The 21175-nt window shown below is 32.0% G+C and overlaps 2 protein-coding genes across 4 annotated transcripts; one reads left to right on the forward strand and one right to left on the reverse strand.

Moving 5' to 3' along the window:
• Window positions 1-366: 366 nt before the first annotated feature.
• Window positions 367-14246, reverse strand: LOC140048105 (uncharacterized). 2 transcript variants are annotated; one of them, XM_072093124.1, is made up of 3 exons: window positions 14175-14246; window positions 2384-2894; window positions 367-1964 (listed from the first exon to the last, which is right to left on the reverse strand). In XM_072093124.1, the coding sequence occupies exons 2-3, from the start codon at window positions 2841-2843 to the stop codon at window positions 850-852; spliced, it is 1575 nt and encodes a 524-aa protein (XP_071949225.1). In that variant the 5' UTR covers window positions 2844-2894; window positions 14175-14246; the 3' UTR covers window positions 367-849. The 2 variants fall into 2 exon arrangements, with proteins under 2 accessions (XP_071949225.1, XP_071949224.1); XM_072093123.1 differs by lacking the exon at window positions 14175-14246 and adding an exon at window positions 11623-11778.
• Window positions 14247-15852: 1606 nt separating this feature from the next.
• Window positions 15853-20989, forward strand: LOC140046910 (gamma-butyrobetaine dioxygenase-like). Of its 2 annotated transcripts, none has more exons than XM_072091658.1 (6): window positions 15853-15897; window positions 17141-17841; window positions 18309-18417; window positions 19174-19379; window positions 19672-19838; window positions 20248-20989. In XM_072091658.1, exons 2-6 carry the CDS (start codon window positions 17156-17158, stop codon window positions 20406-20408), a joined length of 1329 nt encoding a protein of 442 aa, XP_071947759.1. In that variant the 5' UTR covers window positions 15853-15897; window positions 17141-17155; the 3' UTR covers window positions 20409-20989. The 2 variants fall into 2 exon arrangements, with proteins under 2 accessions (XP_071947759.1, XP_071947760.1); XM_072091659.1 differs by lacking the exon at window positions 15853-15897 and adding an exon at window positions 15959-16099.
• Window positions 20990-21175: the final 186 nt, after the last annotated feature.

Consider the following 21175-nt stretch of genomic DNA (forward strand, 5'->3'; position numbering starts at 1 on the left):
ACATTTAAATTAGAATATAATTATTGATATTAATATAAAATCAAGTGCTTATATCTCTTGTTATATTTAGGAAAATTGACAAGGACAACCATAAGCGAATGAATTCACTATCCTTATCGAAGGTGGCCATCCTGTTTAAAAAAAAAATACTCAAGATGTTCTACGTATACACATAAATCAAAAAGTCTTTGGGAGTGGAGGATTTGAACCCATGACCATGGTAGCTAAGCATCTTAACCTCCAAGCTACACTCTTTATATTTCTTAAAATAAAATAATAAAACCAAATTTCTATAACATTAATTACATAAATATACAAAGTATTACAAAAAGCATCAGATCCATTTAGTTATTGATTCATTTTACCAAATTAAAATCAAAATTAATACAGGTAATATCATAATTCTATATTTCATTCCAATGGCAATTTTGAGCTTTAAAAAATTAATGCAGAAGAATATTCATGTCAGTGGTTTTATCAGAATTTAACAGAATGTTCATGTAACAGAATTTAACAGACTGTTATTCAGCTAACAGAATGTAACATTCAGAAACAGAATGTTATTCATGTAACAGAATTTACAGAATGCTATTCATAAACAGAATTTTACAGAATGTTATTTAAACAGAATTTAACAGAATGTTATTCATTTATAAAACAGAATTTAACAGAATGTTATTCATGTAACAGAAGTTAACAGAATGTTATTCATGTAACAGAATTTAACAGAATGTTATTCATGTAACAGAACGTTATTCATGAAACAGAATGTTATTTATGTAACAGAATTTAACAGAACATTATTATGTTACCCTTTGTGCACTGTTTTATTTTTAGCAGGAAATATATTCAAACAGGTCGACCATTCATTGAAGTATTTAAGACACCATTTTGAATAGGTTCATGTTCTTGTTTTTGATGCAACAGTTGGCACTCTTCTGCCGTTGCTGACCCATTTCGGAGTCTTTTCGGGGAATATTTTTCTGATGCTTGAGGCATATTGTTTGTCATGTGTAACTTAGGTGACATTTTGACTTCTGTAACATTATCAGTGTTATGTCTTTGGTGGATATCTTGGTTATAATGATTAACAAAGCTGAGTTTAATGTCGTTTTTCATTCCACTGTCATTGAGAGAACCTGTAGATCCTGCGCTTTGACTAGACTCTTCGTTGACGCTCTGTACATTGTCGAGATATGCAAAATTAAAATTCCATTCGCGTTTCAAAGCAAATACAACCCATAAAAATGCCCAGAAGAATATGTAAAATATATCATACAGCATGCAGGCTAATAGACGTGGGTCACCCTGATGGCGGAATGCTCGTAGATATTCAACTATTAAGGGAGATTTACAAATAATGAAAATTACAAGAACACAGAGGGCGCCCATGTGCGGTATGTAACCTTGACATCGCAATGCATTACCCTTGTAAACAACGGAACACTTTCCATCTTCTACATTATTTTTACGTTTGCGGAGTTCAGATTCTTTCATTCGTGTATATCCATATAAAAACATGACAACAGCACTTAAAAATATTGTGATATTGTTTGTTAGGAATAAACCGACGAGTCCAGCCGCGCTACTTACAACGGCTGGTTCCGGTATTCCATATTTGTCCCAGCCGTACGTGTGTAGTTTATAAAGTAAAGATACTCCGATAAATCCAAGTGAATATTGAATAGCGTTGAACATCAACTGAACGGAAAGAAGTAAAGCAAAGCCCTTGTGGCAGAACCAGAATACATCACCATACAGAATCGCATACACGACCAACGCAGTGACATAGTTTATGTAGTTGATGGTTACCATTGAGACTTTATAAGGTGGTTCTTTCACATGTGGTTTTAAGTCCGGTTGATTAGTATTCATGAGATCTGTATCTATTAACGGTGGTGGTGATGGGGCCCTGTCCATCTCAATAACTGGTACCAAACTAACTTCAGATCGCCAAATAGATTCTGTGAAAGAAACAAAAAACATAGAAATTGTTTGGTACCGATCTACAATAGTTAATTTTGATGATAACACAATGAAATCTTAAAATGGTAAATATTTCTATGCCAAACAGTCAAACATCAAGACTGGTTTTAGTATAAGAATTAATTAATCAATGTTCCAAACTTTGTATTAATGAATATTTTGATATAAATGTATATATAAACATATAGAACACAGTTACAATATGAAGAGCTATACAAATTGCCATTCAGTCACCTTGGTACAAGAAAGTATGGTTGTAGGTTAAATGTTCTCAGTACGTAGTCCATTATTATAGAGGGGTGCACAAGGAACTTTTATCTTTTTGCATACATCTCAGGCTATCGTAGTTTATCCAAGTAATACATGCAAGGAATGGTCTCAAATCAATAATACTTACGTGGTGGTAACAAGCCATGTTCTATTTCTCGAGCTTGTAGAAACATAACCGGAAGTAGAAGACAAAATGCTGATACTATATGCATGGTTGCCCCAACTGGTCCTAGATGTTTTGTATATCTTCGTACAAACACAAGCTTAGCTTTCAAACCACCTTTCCATTTTGGTGGTCCTTGATCGCCTTTCTCAACCCCGAGTTTTGTCCGATCATTTGCATTGTTCCCAACTTGGAATATTTGCGTTGGTATGAATAAGATCGTGATAAGTAACGCTGCTGTAACGCAGAGCATGTAAAGACCGAGTTCTGGTTTTGGTAAAGTTCCGTCGGGCCAGTCCATTTGACGCACACGGTGGTAGTGGTAAAACGCACTTATTACTAGGTAGGCGTGCGTCACCACAACAAACACACAGTACCAAATTGACTGTAGACTGTTCAGTTTCAAAGACATTTTCATCGCCATTTTTTCTCAAATCGAATGACAGCACACACAAGATGATTACATCAACTCAATCTAAAGAAAAAAAAAACAATAATTAATGTTAAAAATATTAATTAAATGTATTAGTATGCTTCTTTTGTTAGCACAAGTAGATGTGATGTCCTTTTGATGCAAGTACTATCTTGTACATACTGTACTGTACCCGTCAGTTCCTGGAGTGTGAATGTACCAGGACAACTTGTTAGCTAACTTGTTTATTCAAAGACAATGGAATCTATGTCATAACATGATGAGAAAAACCTGGCAAAGTGAAACAGAAAACCGCTTTATTGATAATAATGAATAAATTACTGCAAAGCTAGTGCATTCATTTTCACAGTACAACATAGTGAGCAAATACTCTACCATAAACCGAAATTAGTAAAATTACAAGGACCACTGTAAATAGGTTGATATAAGTGGTGGTTCCATGTGTATGCAGCTCCTATCTTAATTTATGTATATAGTATCTGGAAATAGTTTTTTACAGTAGAGTATAACAATGACATAAATAAAACCATTGTGTTAAAAAATAAGCTAGCTGCTTACAGAATAACAAGGCAGATCAGTGGTATCAAATAGAAATGTACAGACTACTGTACAGGCTTACTCATTTCTATACTACAGTAATTAATTTCCGTCGTACTGTAGAAAATTCACAATCATCGTCAAAAAAATCAACTTCCAATGTCACTTATTGTAGCCTACACTCATGCAACATCCTCTTCCTATGTTAACTATTACTTACATTGAACTTGACAAAAATACTGTACATGTAACTTCCTCCAGAAGGCCTGATGCTGAACGACTTGAAAATACAAGGCTTAAATATTGATTGCAACCAAGAGAAGAATTGATTGTTAAGTTGTATCAACAGGCCTAGAAAATCTTGAATTGAATCTGATTGTGTTGTCATAGCAACTCTTTTTCATCATCCAACGACAGCTGGATATGTTTGCTGTCCGCTCTAAGATCCCAATATGGATGAATTAACTAAATACCTGTAGCATAGATATTTATTGTATTTTGGATCTATTTCTGCTTTTTATGTTTATTGAATAAATAAATAAAAATACTCAGATAAAATTTAAAACAATGCAAAAATTCCCAGGATTTTTTTCCAACAAAACAAATGTTTAATTAAAAATGTATTGTCCCTTTGACTAATTCCCCCAAATTTTTTTTTTTAATTTCGAAAAAAAGTGGGTCATTTTGAAGTATCATAATAGTTATTAACTAGTTAATTAGTAAAAAAAAAAAAATAATTTAACCGAAATACAGATGTTTTTTTGTTCAAAAAATAACTTTGACTTCCAGTCAAAGTTTTCAATCAAAACATATCCCATAATGCAATGCGCTTGTTTGGCTACTCTGTATGCATAATCATAAAACTTCCTCGCGATCTGTGTGAAAACACCTTCTCAACCGTGATGAGTTGTAAACAATCCTAATTAGCATATGCATAATGCATACTCATGGTTTGAAATCTTTGTTTACTTTCGCTTGCGACGATTTCTCAGACGAAATGTAATCTAATTAATTTACCTGTTAATTACGTAAACTGTTGTTTTTGGCTCGAATTTTCGACTTAAAGTGAATAACTTTAATATTACTTTGATATGGCCAATTTAAATTTAGAATATTTTTTTTTTCATTTTTTGTGTTTCAAGGGACAATACATCTTTAATATACATTTTTTGAAACACATGTTTTGTAGTGTGTACTGTAGTTTATAGGTAACATTACTTATTTTATTAAAACAATTGGTCCTAATCATCTCATTGAGGCCTTTAAAAAAATAGAAACAAGGGGGAGGAAGTGTCCCCTATTAGTACTGTGGTTTAGATTTGTTCACAATAGTTATTCATACTGTAATCCAGTAGATGGATTCATTAAGCTCTGTCTACACTATCAAACTACAGTAGTTTGACAAAAAAGTGTGATGTGCCCAAATATGGCAGTGATTGCTTAAATATGGTAGTGATATGACATCACATTTTGTTGTCACATAAAGTTTGATAGTGTAGACAGAGCTTTAGGGATAGGGTTCCTAAATTCCGATAATTATAACTAAACTACTGTATGCAAAAGATAGAACATCAGATTAAGTTCAGCCCTTCATTTCACCATTTTCAATCTTGGATCCATCACTGAACTTTCCTAGGAACTTCCCTCTTGGGGATTTTGTACTGGTAAAATATGTTTAATTATTATCCAGTTTATTCTTGCACAATTTCAAAATATTTCACTAAATGTAAACAGTATGACTTCAAATTAAATTAAAACGAATATGAAGCTAGGTTGTTAAGCAACAGCATAGTACCGTCTTATAAAAAAAAGCATTAAACATTGTAATCTTGGAGCTTCTTAATATTGCTCAAAAGCACTTAATTTTAATCAACGCATACCACACATTTATACTGATTGATACTGATAGTAAATAAACAGTAAGAAAATTCTTCTTGGATAAGGACTATAAACCATAGTACACAGTTATAACCAGTGTTATAACCAGTGTACACAGTTATACCAGTATAACCTGCACTTTAAAGAACCCAGTTCATCATTCTAGACAAGACATATAATAGAATTTAGTAACTTTTTTTTCATAAAAAATACTAAAATTCAGTACTGTACAGTAGGTACTGTAGTCACTGTGATGAATACGTAAACTTACCTAAAGTTAAGGACTCTCTCTCTCGAGAGAGAAGACAAAATGGCTTACAAACATACCATTATAAAATGGTTAACAACGAAATAAACATTAATCTGCAGCCTGTACCAAAAGTGAAGGAGCAAGAATGGATCAAAATGAAATCACACACAGTTTAGTCATGAAATATACTCATTCCTTCCAGAAAACAATGAAGAAGTGGAACAAACTGCCCTAAAAAGCTGTAGATTCAAGAGTGTTGTTAACATTGAGCTATGCCTAGATAATTCAAGGAGATTTATCTTGAATTAAGCCACTCCTCCAAGGTCTCTAGACAGACTTCCAGTAGAGGGCAACCATCAAGTACCAAGTACACAGCAGATATTACTAATTCAGCTTAGGACTTGCTTAAATACACTTTGTTGATTTACTATTATACTACGGTATACACTAGTATATACTTCTTAAATGATGTTAAATTATTGGTGGACATAAAATAACACAGTTATTTGTAAAGTATTGGAATGTCCCACCTACAAAAAAATGTCATATTGTGGTTCTGCTCAATTTTATTAATTTACAGTAAGCTTGAGTTATTGTATAGGAATTTATCAACAATACAACAATTGCTGTCTGTGGTAATCTACTGTATTCCAGTTGATTTCATAAAATGAATACAAAAAAACCACACAAAACAGGTATTATACAATACTCAAGTATGACAAACACAAACAGTGAAAGAATACAACTTGATGAGTCAATAAATACAGTAGGAATAATTTGACAATACAATGATTTAATATTTAGTTCCACACAGGACTAAAAGACAGAGACTATACTTTATTTCTTATATCTAGTAGTAGTACACATGATAATACTCGGTTTAAAACTACAGTACTGTACAATACAGGAGAGGTAATAAATTATCATCAGTCGTTTTTATTACATAGGCTAACGTCACAGCACATGTATCATGGAGTAAAGAATAACTCCATGCATGTATTAACTAGGGAATACGTAGATTCCTATGATGATGATGCCATCCATGGGTACAACATTAATCTCCAACACGTATGAACTATAAATAATGTCGCTGTATATTTTAAATTGTTTTCAATTTCCATAGCAACAAACAGGTTAATCAAAACTGTATAATGTACCAAACATCTACATATTCATACCATTATATTCAGTATTGAAAAATGTAACATACTTTTTTTTAAAGAAATATTAAGAAATCTAAATGAATTTATTTCTGATGATAATTGATTTGCATTTACAATTGAAATATATTTACATAAGAGAGGAAGTTTTGTACTGTATATTATTATGCATTGCTACTGCACACATCACATACAGTACTGTATGCATACACAGTATGCAAACATACACAGTATGCAAACTACTTTTGAACCCCGTGCCCTGAGGCAGGTACAGTACATTTGCTAAAGTGTATTTACTGTATAGAGATTAACAAATACTGTATACAGTACTGTATTTTTTATCACTCGCAGTACACTGTACTAAAGTATTCTTCAGAATACAAACCTTATATACTGTACATTCATTGTATTATGAATCTTCCTGTACATATCCGTAAAAATTATGAGACACTTAGTCAAGTTGAATTTAAACATCTTCTATATAACTTCTATTGTAACATAGTTTTTTAGCTTTTATTTTTCTTGTATTTTTTTTCAAATCTGGACCTCTTGGGAGACCAGTACTTGTGTATTGAAAGAGCTATTCCAGAATAAAGACAGATTTGTATTGTATTGTATTGTAACTATGTTTACTCAAATGATAACAAATAAAAGAATAACTTAAATCTACGATGACAATATAACGATCAAGCCAGTATGTAAACATGCTTTGATTGCGAAACAGTGATTAAAAAACATCAGAGGGCAGGTGGCGTGATTAAAAGTGGATAGAAAAAAATCTATTCTACAGTGTTTTACACTATTTACATAAAAATATATTGATTTTTAATAATCACTTTCATAATATAAAATATGCAATAAGTCCTGTAATTATGCCTTTTATTCATATTATTGTGTTTTTCTAACATCAACTGAATTAATTTAATAATTGTTTCATGACACCATTCAACATACAGTAAGTGGCAAATATTGCACAAAGTGTATGCTGTGACCTTGTTGTACACATTGACCATTCGCAAATCAGTTCTCTACTAGTAATAGTACAGTAGTACTGCAGTAAGTAACTATTAATGGTCAGATGGTGAGAAAAAAAACAATGATTTAAACAACTTGAGCATTATTAACCATTCAGCCAATCAACTAGCTTACGAGCAGAGTCGATTTATTATGCCCTCTATTTGTCAATTATTGTATACGACTATAGTATGACCACTATGTTTAATGTACTGTACTTGTCAGTGTCAATCAAGCCCAACATTTGTAATTTGTATTCATGTACTGTATTCTGGACAAGGAAAAAATGACCAATTCACAATAGAAACATAAAACCTGAACACTTTAAATACCATTTCTTTCTATCCATAACTACTATACGAAACCATGGAGGAAAAAATAATAATTTTTTTTCCTCCATGAGGAAACCAAATGTTAATGGGAATAAAAGACAACACATTATTAAATATTCTTTGATCTCTGTAGGTTAATCTATTTTGCACAACAGCATGGTTTTCTCATTTGCTTTATCCTCCATAATATTGGATAAAAAAATCAATAATATTTATACAGTGAGGCAATGCAAATATTGTTTTGTAATATGTACAGGCATTATACTATTATTAGTATTACTGTACAACAGCAATTTCAAAATTTGGAATAATATATTATTTAGATGTACAGTATTGTCCCCCAAAAACATGAAAAATGAAGATTAATTAAAATCAGACTTTGAATAAGTTATTTTGTAGTTTTAATAAAGTTAATCACTTTCGTAGAAAATAAAACGAACAAAAATAATGTTTTCACTTATAAAATGAAAAAAAAATTTGTTAAAGCCCCCTTCCCTACGGTTTTTAGATCTAATTTAAGATCACAAACTATATTTAATGTAAAAATAATACTATATGGTCCTATTGCGATAACTTTTTTGGTCTTTAAACGGTTAAAAATGTGAAAAATAAGTTGATTCTAATAATTATAGCGGCCCGCTATAAATCCCAAAATGCATTGCGCGCGGATTGATATTTTTGTTTTTCACCTGTAATTCGACTTTTCGATCGATCGTGAGGCCAAAACAAATGGAAGACTCCTAACTTTTCAGCGAAAATACCGGGTTTTCCCCAATTTGTATCAACGGAGTCTGGCAAAAATAGAAAGACAATTAATGCAGCAACTATACAACGTCAGGCTAGGTATATAGCTAGCGTATGATGTTCGTACGTTACCGATGTTTACCAGCTAGGCCTAAAAAACTAAGCCTAGCTAGGCTAGGCCTAAGACCGTCCACAAGAGGTCGATCGCCGCGAGCTACTTAGGTAGTGCATTGTTTCTCACTTTTTATCATAATTTACCATAAAACGTACATTTAAGACAAGGAATGACATGGTTTAATGTTTTAAAAGTGATATATATGTATTATTTTCCAAAAAAACGTCCAAAATTGCAGGGAAGGGGTCTTTAAATTCAACCAAACACATTGGGTTTTACTATTTTTTTGCTTTACATTTCTTTATTTTTTCCAGGAAAATAAAATTTGTTTTTATCCAATTTTTGGTCAAAGTTAATAACTATTATGTGATATTAATATGGCATTATTCAACAACAAAAAATGTTTAAGAATTATTTTTTCAGGGGGACAATATTATCTTTAACATTGTTCTTTATTTTAAAACACACTGTCAGTTTGTTGTCTATATAGAAATATCATACTACAGAAAAAACTAAAAAAACATTCTGCATTGAATGGTTAAAAAACTGTATAAACTAGCCACCAATAATAGTTAAATAAATTAAGTTTTAATCATTCATTAAAAAAAAAGTGACTGCTGCAATTTAAAATGCGTGTACTCCTCTATTCAAAATTATAAAAGAACAAAACATTAAAGAATTAATTTCCTTACTACTACGTACTATTAATTGTGGAGTTTATTATGGATTATAGAAAGTTCGGATTAAGTACTCTCTAAAAAGAGATGTACCTGAATTCAACGGTGTCATCATGAGTTTGTTAGATTTACTTACAGTATTCAACAGAGTTCAATAGAACAATTACAGTTAGGAAAACAAATTAAAATATCTTTGTAAGTTCCACAATCAATAAATTGATTAATACGGAGCTAGAAAGCCTACTTTTATATACTGTAGTGGCTGTGTGTGACAGTACCTGTTGAACTAATAAACGCCAGGATAACCCCTTACTCTTTTCGAAAGATGTACTAGGTTCTTTAAAGGACAAATGAGCATTTTGTGTACATTGGACCTACGGTATAGTCCTTATCCGAGAAGACTTGTTCTTCCACTAGAACCATGGAGCGAGTGAGGCTCGAACCATTGCCGATGTTATGGCTACATATTACGGTTCCACTGTCTTAAACTGCTCAGTTACTCACTCACAATGAGTACAAAACATTTATTGTTTTTTTACATTGTAAAACAAACAAATGTTCTATATTTTGCATATTTTGCAAAATGTAGGAAGATGTGATGCAATTAAGTTATATAGGGTTGTAATAATATCAATTGCAGAAATGTAAAACACTGAGTCACTGGTATCTATTTTAAAGTAAAATAATAATTAATTTCAAAATGTTATGGTAATCTACCAGAAATAAAAACAAACTGTTCAGTCTTTAAAACCTTTTTTCACGCTGCTGCTCTAGCCCGCTACATCCCATTAGGACTACTCAATCAGAAGCAGTTATAGTTCTAAGGACGACAGTTTTGCGAAAATGGAAACTCCACTATAATTTATTGATTCCAGCTGCTACAGTAGACCAAAAAAACGTCTGGGAAAAGAGTCTATTAGGACATGTCATGCTAAAATTACAAATCCCAAACCATTTCTGGTATATTCACTGTCAGATATTCATTGAATTATTATCGAAAAAGTCCATTAAAGTTTGTGTTTGTAATAGGATACTTCACACTTGAAATATCTAGGGTGATGAAGTGACTTGACCTTAGCAATAAAATTAACTAAAGTGACAGAAATTGAGTATTCACTTCTGTAACAAATAAATAATATTTATTCACATATAAAAAGAGAAAAGAAACCCAAAAACCATTGTCTGACAGACAATTTAAGTATTTGTTGCTTTAAATTACATTTTTTTCAGGTAATATTAATATTTATTATGCAATTCATGCAATATAGTAAATTCTATGTCATGCCAAGCTGTCATTTATTAAAAGCAATAGAGTTATCTTAGTTTTTAATAATATCTTTAGTAGTTTTAAATAGATATCTTATCTTAGTTTTTAATAGAGATATCCCTGTTAATCCGTATATCTCTATTTAGTAGAGATCTCTATTTAAAACTAAGATATCTTTATTACCGAATAAATGACAGCTTGGTGCGCCATAGAATTCAGTATTATTGATTTTTAAAAAGGGTAAACATAATTATTTTAATGCCAGCCCACCATATGTTTCTAAAGCTTTTCAATAACCTTCACATTTCCTGACTGAAATGACGACAAATCACACCATCAACTCTGACCAATGATGTAGCTGGAGTACATTGGTACAGTAGCACCCTAGGTCTGTCATTGAGGCTGGTTAATAATAGTCTAATGAAATCATCTAGAGCCAACTTCTCATTTTGACTGTAAAAACAGTAGGCCTATGTACTGTATAGGATAAAAACTTACAGTAATGAAATTTTGTTTACACAATTTGGTAGACCCCATAATGCTACAGTAGTAGTATTATGGGGTTATGTACAGTACAGATACCTTTTTTCTCCTCATTTACATTTCATTGGACAATATTAATTGGACAATTTAATTTCAAAAATATTTTTGCTGTATATTTTAGGCCTACAGTATAGTAGTGTTATCTGTAATCCACTTCTTAAAATCAGTACCCTTGAATGAAAGTGGTATTATATACAGTAAAAGAAAAACAAAATACTGTAATATTCGAAATAAAATTCTAAAGCCCACTAACCTGGAAAAATAGCAAACATCCAGTTAACATATTAATAACTAAGAAATGAAATGGCACACGGCGCTTGTTGCTGTGCTACTGTAAAGCCGTACAATGCAATACAGGATGTATTAAATTGTTGATATTGTTTGTATAGGAGTTTAAGCTAATAATAGCAACATTATCATAGCAACTAGCAACATTATCATAGCAACATTATTACTGAAAATATTCAATATAATTATACATACATTAATATCTATATTAGTAGCCCTATACTGTACAGTATTATACATTTACTGTACCGTATGCATTCTTTAATATTCAATAATATATTCTTTAGAATTCAATTCTGTCTCTTTTTTTAAACAAACATACTCATTGTTTCCACTGACATACAGTAAAGAAATTGTAAAGTTCATCAAATAATAAATAAATTTATACTGTACTGCACACACCATCAGTGCAGACAAATGTTTCTAACCATTTTGCATTCAATGGTTAATTATTAACGAATTATATTTAAATGTTCTCTGCTGTATTTTACAACAAATAGCAAGTAGGACCAATAGCCTTATTTAAAGCAAGTAGGACCAATAGCTGTATTAAATTACAACTAGGACCAATAGCTGTATTACAGTACTAGGACCAATAGCTGTATTACAGTACTAGGACCAATAGCTGTATTACAGTACTAGGACCAATAGCTGTATTACAGTACAACTAGGACCAATAGCTGTATTAAAATACAACTAGGACCAATAGCTATATTAAAGTACAACTAGGACCAATAGCTGTATTACAGTACTAGGACCAATAGCTGTATTACAGTACAATTAAAATACAACTAGGACCAATAGCTATATTAAAGTACAACTAGGACCAATAGCTGTATTACATTAAAAGTAGGAAATGGAGATTAGCAGAGCCAAGCAGCGCCTCAGTTCTTTAAAGCTAGATTTGTGGTCGTGAAATACAGGGATATAGAGGAAGTCATACTGGTAAAAAGTAATATGAACTTATAAACTAACTGTAAATACAAAAATTATGGAATTTACCACAAATTAAACACTGCTCTTCTGTTGCCTTATTTAAAAAATTGCTCAAAACTCATTTTTTCGACCACCACTAACATGCCCAGCACCTTTGATTTTGTACCTCGGTCTTTGAATTGACGCTTTATAAATTTTGATATAATAATAATAATAATAATAATAATAATACTGTACATTTAAATTTAAAATACAGGTTGTCTGAATTTCAAATAGAAATATTTTCTACAAATAAAATTGATGAATACAAAATTTGAGTTCAAATAAAACTGTACCTCCAAAATAATAGAGACCATTTTATGACCTTTAATTAAAAATTTAAAAAAAGTTAATGATTGTGCTCTTTAAATTATTTTTCATATAAAAACCACAATATGTTTAAATCTTTAATTCCATCAATGTGTTAATAGTGTATACTATACTAAAGTATACACTATTTTAATGACTTTGAAAGCAATCTTACTCTACTCGTATACATATTGTGTACAGCTATAATGTATATTTTATTTTTAAAGTCTGTTAATTTTCACACAATAAAAAAAGCATAAAAAATAAAAGCCATCCAATTGTCATCATAACCATGACGACAATGTAAATAAGTATTATTACTGAAATAAAGAATAAAGGATACGTGATTAAGGACCAACTGGTTGGTATTATCAAACAATTTATTTTTAGGGTAAAAACCCATATCTATTGATGTTTTGTTAATACAATTTTAAGTCTAGTATTTCCATGGTGATAAAACAATCGTAAACTATAACTATACAGTGTACTGAAATAGTTCAAATATAAATAAAATCGTAAAGATTGAAATAACTAGAAAATGATAATTTACAGTACAGTATTTCAATATTGTCATAGGATATAATATCAATAAATTCACGGAATTGTACAGTAAATTCAATAACCAATGACAATCTATAACAAATTATAGCTGTACCTTTTTTTAAAACGTATTGGATATTTAACCTACTAATTGTAGAGAAATGATCGTTCTCGTTTTAACAGATTTATTTTATATAACTTTATAAGATGGCATAATGATAAATAGATACTGTACAGGTATAGGTGACAAAAGTATAGTACAGTTAGTTACGTATTTAATTTGGTAATTTCCCTAGTCAACAAAGTCTTCTTTCTTAAATATGAGGAGTTGACAATACTGACTCAGGATTTTGTTTATTAGTCAAAATATGGTTGTTCTCATTACAGATCAATGTCCCTTCAAAAATATATTGCTATCAATTTATTATAATTATATTTAAAAAAAATTCATTTTATTGATATTCTTCTTGTTGAATTTCTTCTAAGTTATAAATTCAATTAATTTATTTTATAGGAAGATTAATGGGTGTGGCTTGTGAAGGTCAGATAATGATGTAATCTATACATTGGTAATATCGTACACTATAACTTTAAAGTATTACAAAACTATAAAATAAATATAACACAATTACCGTTTTAACAAGAATGTTTACGATATAAAATCTGACAAAAAAAACAGAAAACGCTACTCACAATTTAATAATATTATCAAGTCGCACCATAAAGAGCACATACTTTTGTGAAACCTTTACAATGAAGTGTTTGTCACGGAATGCTATATACACTATTCTTTATTGCCTAGCATTTAAAGTAACCTAGAGGCTTGTACAGCACACTGAAACCAAACAATTGCCAACAAAATTTGGAGGACACTGGCATTGTCCAAAGTTACATAGTGATAATCTGGTAGCATTTAGTTGTTAGGCTAATAGATTGTTATGCAAATTGGGCAGATTTTGCTGCAGAACTTGCATTAGTCATGTGTGTGAGTTCAGATTTTTGAACTGGTCACTGTCCAGGTCAGATAATCTTTTAGATAATCTATCCCCTTCTTATGACGCTACAGTATGACCCTACAGATATTGAGAAATGAAATATGTTCTTCCTAAATCTCAGTTCAAGGTTTAAAATCCTTAAGTTCTGTATTAAACTATCAAACTTTATGTGTCAAAAAAATTTGCCCATATGGACATGATGATGATGTCATATCACTACCATATTTGGGAATCACTGCCATATTTGGCCACATCACACTTCAAACTAGTTTGATACTGTAAACAGAGCTTTAGAATAAATTGACCCATGTTCAACAAACAAGGTTTGACTGTATAGATTGTTATTTAATTATTTATTTTAAAGATGATTCACCTTTGGAATGATGGCACTCACACAAATTCTGATGCCAGTAAAATATTGTACAAACATCAAACAACTATAGTTTAATAAAGTAGTAGAACAGAGTAAAAAATAAAAGCCAGTAAAAGTTAGATTTTAAACTCAAATATGACACAATCGTTTCAAAAAAATTAAAACTGCAGTGTTATAAATTTACAAAAAATCAAAAACCAATAGACTAAAACAATCTTTTGCATGAAGGGGTTTTGAATTGCAGCATGTCTAAAGTTTCAAAATAGATGACATTACTATTCTAGTTCTAGTGGTACAAAATTGCAGTCTACAGTATGTTGCCATATTGGTTAGAGTGCAGTGTGAATTTCCAATTCCGTTGGGGATATGCCTACATTCTGTGCTATAACTTATATTATAATTTTTTTTTAAATATCGCAATCAAACTGATAACATAGGGGCCGCTAGGCCTACCGTAATATTAAGCCTAATAACATTCAAAACACAGGATTAGAAATTGATTTTTATTGTAACCAAAATAAAGCTTATTAATGTGACTGATATCAATGTATTATTTTTGAAAAAACTAGGCCTAGTGCTGTTACAGTAGGTTAACTAGGCCTAGGCTAGCCAGGGCCGGCCCTAGCTAGCCTAATCATGTACCTAGGCGGCAGGCCTCTAGTCTAGGCTACCTACTAGCTAGGGCCTAGGGCCTAGCCTAGTCTAGCTAGGCCTAGCCTATAAAAAGATAGGCTAGCCTAGGCATAGAGTATTGCTTAAACTTTAAGACTTACCACCGGGTGTAGGTACCGGATCACTATTAGTAGAATGCTGAATCTCCAATATATAATTGATGTCGGTTTGACATCATCTTTTTATTATTATTATTTTGTTACAATACGACAGCAGAAGTACCGCCGCGCCGTCGTATCATTTTTATCACACCACCACCACAAAACCAAACTTTTTTAATTCGATATAATAATAAGCGCGCCCTCAATGTTTAGCCGTCTGGTACGTGTGTGTGTGCTGCTGCTGTAAAAAAAACAACACATCCGATCCGATACATGTAATTTGTTATGGATTATTTAACCTTTTTACTAAACTACACAGTCTAGGCCTACTAGATAAATAGCACCCTATGCTCTCTAGGCCTAGACTATTAGACTAGTAATTCTTACTTAGGCCTAAAAGTATAGGCCATTAGTGCAAAAACCGGATCATCCCAAAATAGTTTAGTTACCTAGCTAGGCCTAGCTAGGCTAGTAGAGGTGAGGAGGCCCTACTCACTAGCCCCTAGCTAGCCATAAATAGCCATAGAGGCCTACCTAGGCCTAGTAGTAGTAGGCATAGGCCTAGGCCTACATAATAAGCCTGAGTGAGGCTGCGGGCTAGCCTAGTTAGTAGGCCTCTGGCCTAGACATATAGGCCTAGGCTAGTTAGTTGGTTAGCCATGCCTACCTAGGCTACGTTTCATGTGTGTGTTGCTGATGATAGACAACCAAGTATATTAAGACCATATAAGCCTAGCTAGCTAGTAGGACCGGCCTCCTATATATTGCAGGACCATGACAACTTTTATTTTTATTTTTTTGTACATAGGCCTACAGTACATACAATGAAAGGGATCCCAATGAAAGTGACAATACAAATAAAAAAATTGATTTGGTTAGACCAAGGAGGTACAGTAGGCCTATTTATCAAAAAAATGTTTATAAAACTTAAAAAGAAAACCTCCATTTAAATATCATTATAATTACAAAAAATTTAAAAAAAAATACTACACTATATAAACTAGCAAATCAAAATTCATTCAAAATATTAATCATTAATATTTAATATTGTACCTAACACCTCTCCCCCCCCCCCTTTTTTTTTTTAATGAAAAAAGAATGGTTTTACTACTACAGTACTGGTACTTGGTGGTTGTCCTCTTTAATACTCCACCTGGAAGTCTTGGGGGAGTGGCTTGCCTAAGTTGAGATAATCTCTTTGAATTTGTCATGGTTTGGGCTTCTATTGTATTTTGGGGTAGTTTGTTCCATTTTCTGGTGGTTTTATTAGATAACGTTGTTTTCCTTAATTGTTTAATTCCTCAAATTAATAATAAAGTGATACTGCTTTCTGGTATAGTTATGGATGTCTCTGTTTAGTTTAAAATATCGTTGAATATACTATAGTGGCAAGTTGTCTATGAGCTTTGTAAAACTTTTATTACAGTTGACCATCTATCTAAAATCTATCGAAAATGAAAATGTGCCAATCAAAAACCCACTGTACTTTATACTTTTTGTATATGTTTTGTTTTTCAGTCATCATCGATTATCATGTTGCGAGGTCTTCAGCGTATTTCTATTTATAACATTTTAAGATGGAGAGCAGCTCCTTTGGTTCTAACAAATCCAAACCGAATCAGAATAGACATCTCATCCAATAGTAGATATTTGAAACAATTATATTCCTCTGTCAACAATAATCTACGAAACTCTGTTACAACCACCGATCAAGCGAAGCTTAAGATTGATTTGAATTCTGAAACTATAAAACTGGTGTTTGATGAGGTAAGCGTAGTTCAATGTCCGTTTGTTTGGTTACGAGACAACTGTCATTGTTCCAGTTGCTATGAACTATCATCAGGGCAGAAACAGAACTTGTTGGAAAACTTGGACCTTGATATACACCCATTAAACGCCACAATAAAAGATCAATCAGTAATTGTCAACTGGTCTGATAAACACGTTAGCGAATATCCACTAAGCTGGCTAAGAGATGTCAAGTTTCCCGCAGCGACAGATCCTGAGGATGAGAGGAGATATTGGGGTTCCGAAATGACGAAATCAAAGGTATCAACTTTTTCTTATAATGACATCATGTCTGATAAATCCAGTTTACATTCTTGGCTTTTAAGCTTACACACAGATGGAATCACTATTGTGAATGATCTTGGAAGTGACGACAAGAATCTTGTACGATTGGCCAATATGGTGACGCACCCAAGAACTACATGTCATGGGTAGGAATATTATTATTATATCAATATTTATAATAATATTTCTGATGATGATAATTTATTATGGTTATGATTATTAATCGTTATAAGTTTTCACAATCATCATGTTGATTGTCATGGAACTAGTCGGTGTGGTGGCGGTATTCACAGCAGGTTCTGGGTTTAATTTGATTGTTTGGATTTACTCCTTTTTTAAAATTTTTTTAATTTATTTTTCTTTCATACTTTTTATTCATTTTTACAAGGGTGTGATAATAATGATGTACCTGATAATGATTTGCTTGGGATGTTGTTAAAAATGTTATATATTTTGTATTAGCCCTGTGATCAGTTTCTGCATGTCGAGAAAATGGATACAGTAGGCCTGCTGTAAATAAGCCCCTCCCTTCCATCCCCAATAAATGGAGTTTAATTTCATTAGCAAATTGAAATAGCAGAATGAAAATAATGTTTTTTTTTTTGTATTTTAGGGTTGATTTTGGTATCAAACCAAATACGCTAGATCCGACTAATTTGGGCTACACTGGCAACCGACTTGGCTTACACACTGATCTGGTTTATTATTCTTTTGTACCTGGCGTTAGTATACTATACATATTTTTATTTTTTATTTCATCATCCAACAACGAGCACAAACTCACCAATTACAGGATGGATAAACTATTTTATAGTTTATGGTGCTTATAAACTAAGTCTCATTTGAGGCTTAAGGAGTGGAGTTACAACCCTGGCACTAGGTCAGGATTGAACCCTGGACCTTGGGAAACATGTTAACCACCAAGCTACAGCTCTACTACATATTTTTACATGAGCATTTCAGACTACAGGTTTTTTAAATAATACTTATAGATGCCCTCACGGCAGTAAAAATTAAAAAAAATAATCTAGTAATTCTGGTATATTTGCTTTATTTATTATGTAAATTTCGTAAACTCGGAAAACATAATTACCAATAAGAACAACTTCCAGTCCACTCAGCTGTAAATAAGTGCCTGGTTGAAAAATACTAGGGGGGATAAGGCGGTGTGGAAAGGAACTGGCAACCATACCACGTAATACTTAAGCTCTGTCTACACTATCAAACTAGTTTGACAAAAAAAGGGTGATGTGCCTAAATGGTAGTGATGTACCCAAATATGGTAGTGATATGACATCATCATGTCCATATAATGGGCACATCAAAGTTTTTTGTCACATAAAGTTTGATAGTGTAGACCATCAGCTAACAGCTAACAACTCATTCCCCATTCAGAATAAATACTGGACTTTAAATTTTAAAGAGTGATTGACTGATTAAAAACTTAATTAAATTGTTCTCTGCATATATTTTTCTAGGTGCTAGTACTACATTGTATCACAATGAGTGAAGATGGTGGATTGAGTGAGTTTGCAGATGGCTTCAAAGTAGCGTACGACTTACAGAAAGAAGACCCTGAAACATTTGACGTGCTAAGCCGTGTGCCTTTAGCATATCTTGATGATGGGGTGCACGGAATGTCTAAGACCAATTATATTTTAATGCATCAGAAACCAATTATAAGGTATTTATATTTTGTAAATCAGTATTTTTTGTATCAGTATCAGTAAAGTGCTATTCACATAGCAGGGGAGAATTCAGGCGTGTGGGGGGGGGGGGAGGGGGGTGTGGATGAAGCCAGCCCAGGCCTCTGCTAAATTTCATAAATTGTAATGCAAAATATGGGAAATTAAATTAAGTTCAAGACTTCACTTCACTACTTTTAAACCCCTCTATTCCAAGATCCTGGATCCGCCACTACATATATTATTCATAAAACCTGTTGTTTGCTTCTCAGTTGATATTGTCTTTTTCAGATTGAAAGAAAATAGTGAAATTAAACAAATTTCACTTGGTTACCCCCACCTAAATAGTCGTATGAGTGTAGGTATTGAAGACGTAAAGAAAGTGTACAAAGCAATGAAGACATTCTATACTGCCCTCTATAAAAAAGAAAACCTAGTGTCGTTCAAGTTACATCCAGGTATGTATAAGATTAATTATCTTGATGATTTTGTCATTTCAGCTGTTTTAATTTTACAAAAGTTTGAATGTCTGTGAATCATGTGATAGTCATGATGAGTGTAAGATGTCTTTACTCTCATTGTTACTCACCAAAGTTGTTGGTCCTGTAATCATACATTTCTCATTACAGAACTAGTTAACCATTTCCCAATTAGTTTATTTGAGTAGGCTAAATTACGAATTTCCTCACTTTCGAGTTAAGCTTGAGATTGATAATAAATACCTTTACCCTGATAAACACAGACAAAGTAACTGTCTATGTATAAAATAAGTCATACAAACTGAACTAGAAAATATATCTCATGAATTGAAAGACTTTAGGGCACAAATGTTTTGAGAACAGTGCATTATAGTATTGTACTTTACAGGTGAAGCTGTATGCATAGACAATACAAGAATTCTGCACGGCAGATCCAAGTTCACGATTCCTCAAGGATGTCAAACCCCAAGACATGTGCAAGGAATCTATATGGACTGGGATGAGATCTACTCAAGAATGAGAGGTATTAGGCCAATTCATGTATATTAACAATCATGGATGTATTATACATATTAATTGTATAATAATATATTTTAATATAAATTTACAGGCATAGGCAAACTCTAACCCCCAATCAGTGATATACTAGAAATTAATTAATATTTATTATACGGTGATAAAATTGTTAAGAATGAGAAATAGCCCTCACTAAGATACAAGCCCAGAATTTTTTGCTTGATATTATTATGCTGGGGCTTTCGATTGTATCGATTTGATTGGAATCTACTACAGGGTAATAATAGTTTTATATAATTATATAGTATATATATATATATTTTTAGGTATTAATAATACTATTTTGGAAGAATACAAATCGACAAACTTCACGTTAATATCTTCAATATTGAAGTTACCGGTACTCTTCTAACAAATTCTAAACTCTTAACATATTAAGGATCATGTGTAATAATATATATTTTATTTAGATCTAAATTAAATAGTAAACAACAGTATTGGTTCATTTTGTTCTACCACATGTTTACGGATGCAGTAGCATTTAACTGAGAAAAATTACGTCTCTGTTGAGTACAGTAAACACACAAGAATCCTCAATTAACATTTCATATGAAAAAGTACTGGAGTGTTAAGGTATATCAACAAAAAAATGTGATTTCCCCATATATGGACGATGATGATGATATATATCACTACTAAATTTGGGCATATCAATACCATATTTAGATACATCACACTTTTTTTGTCAAACTAGTTTGATAGTGTAGACAGAGCTTTAGAATTGACTCATTCGTCGTATT

Source organism: Antedon mediterranea, chromosome 4 (genome assembly GCF_964355755.1).
Source record: "Antedon mediterranea chromosome 4, ecAntMedi1.1, whole genome shotgun sequence".
Classification (NCBI taxonomy): domain Eukaryota; kingdom Metazoa; phylum Echinodermata; class Crinoidea; order Comatulida; family Antedonidae; genus Antedon; species Antedon mediterranea.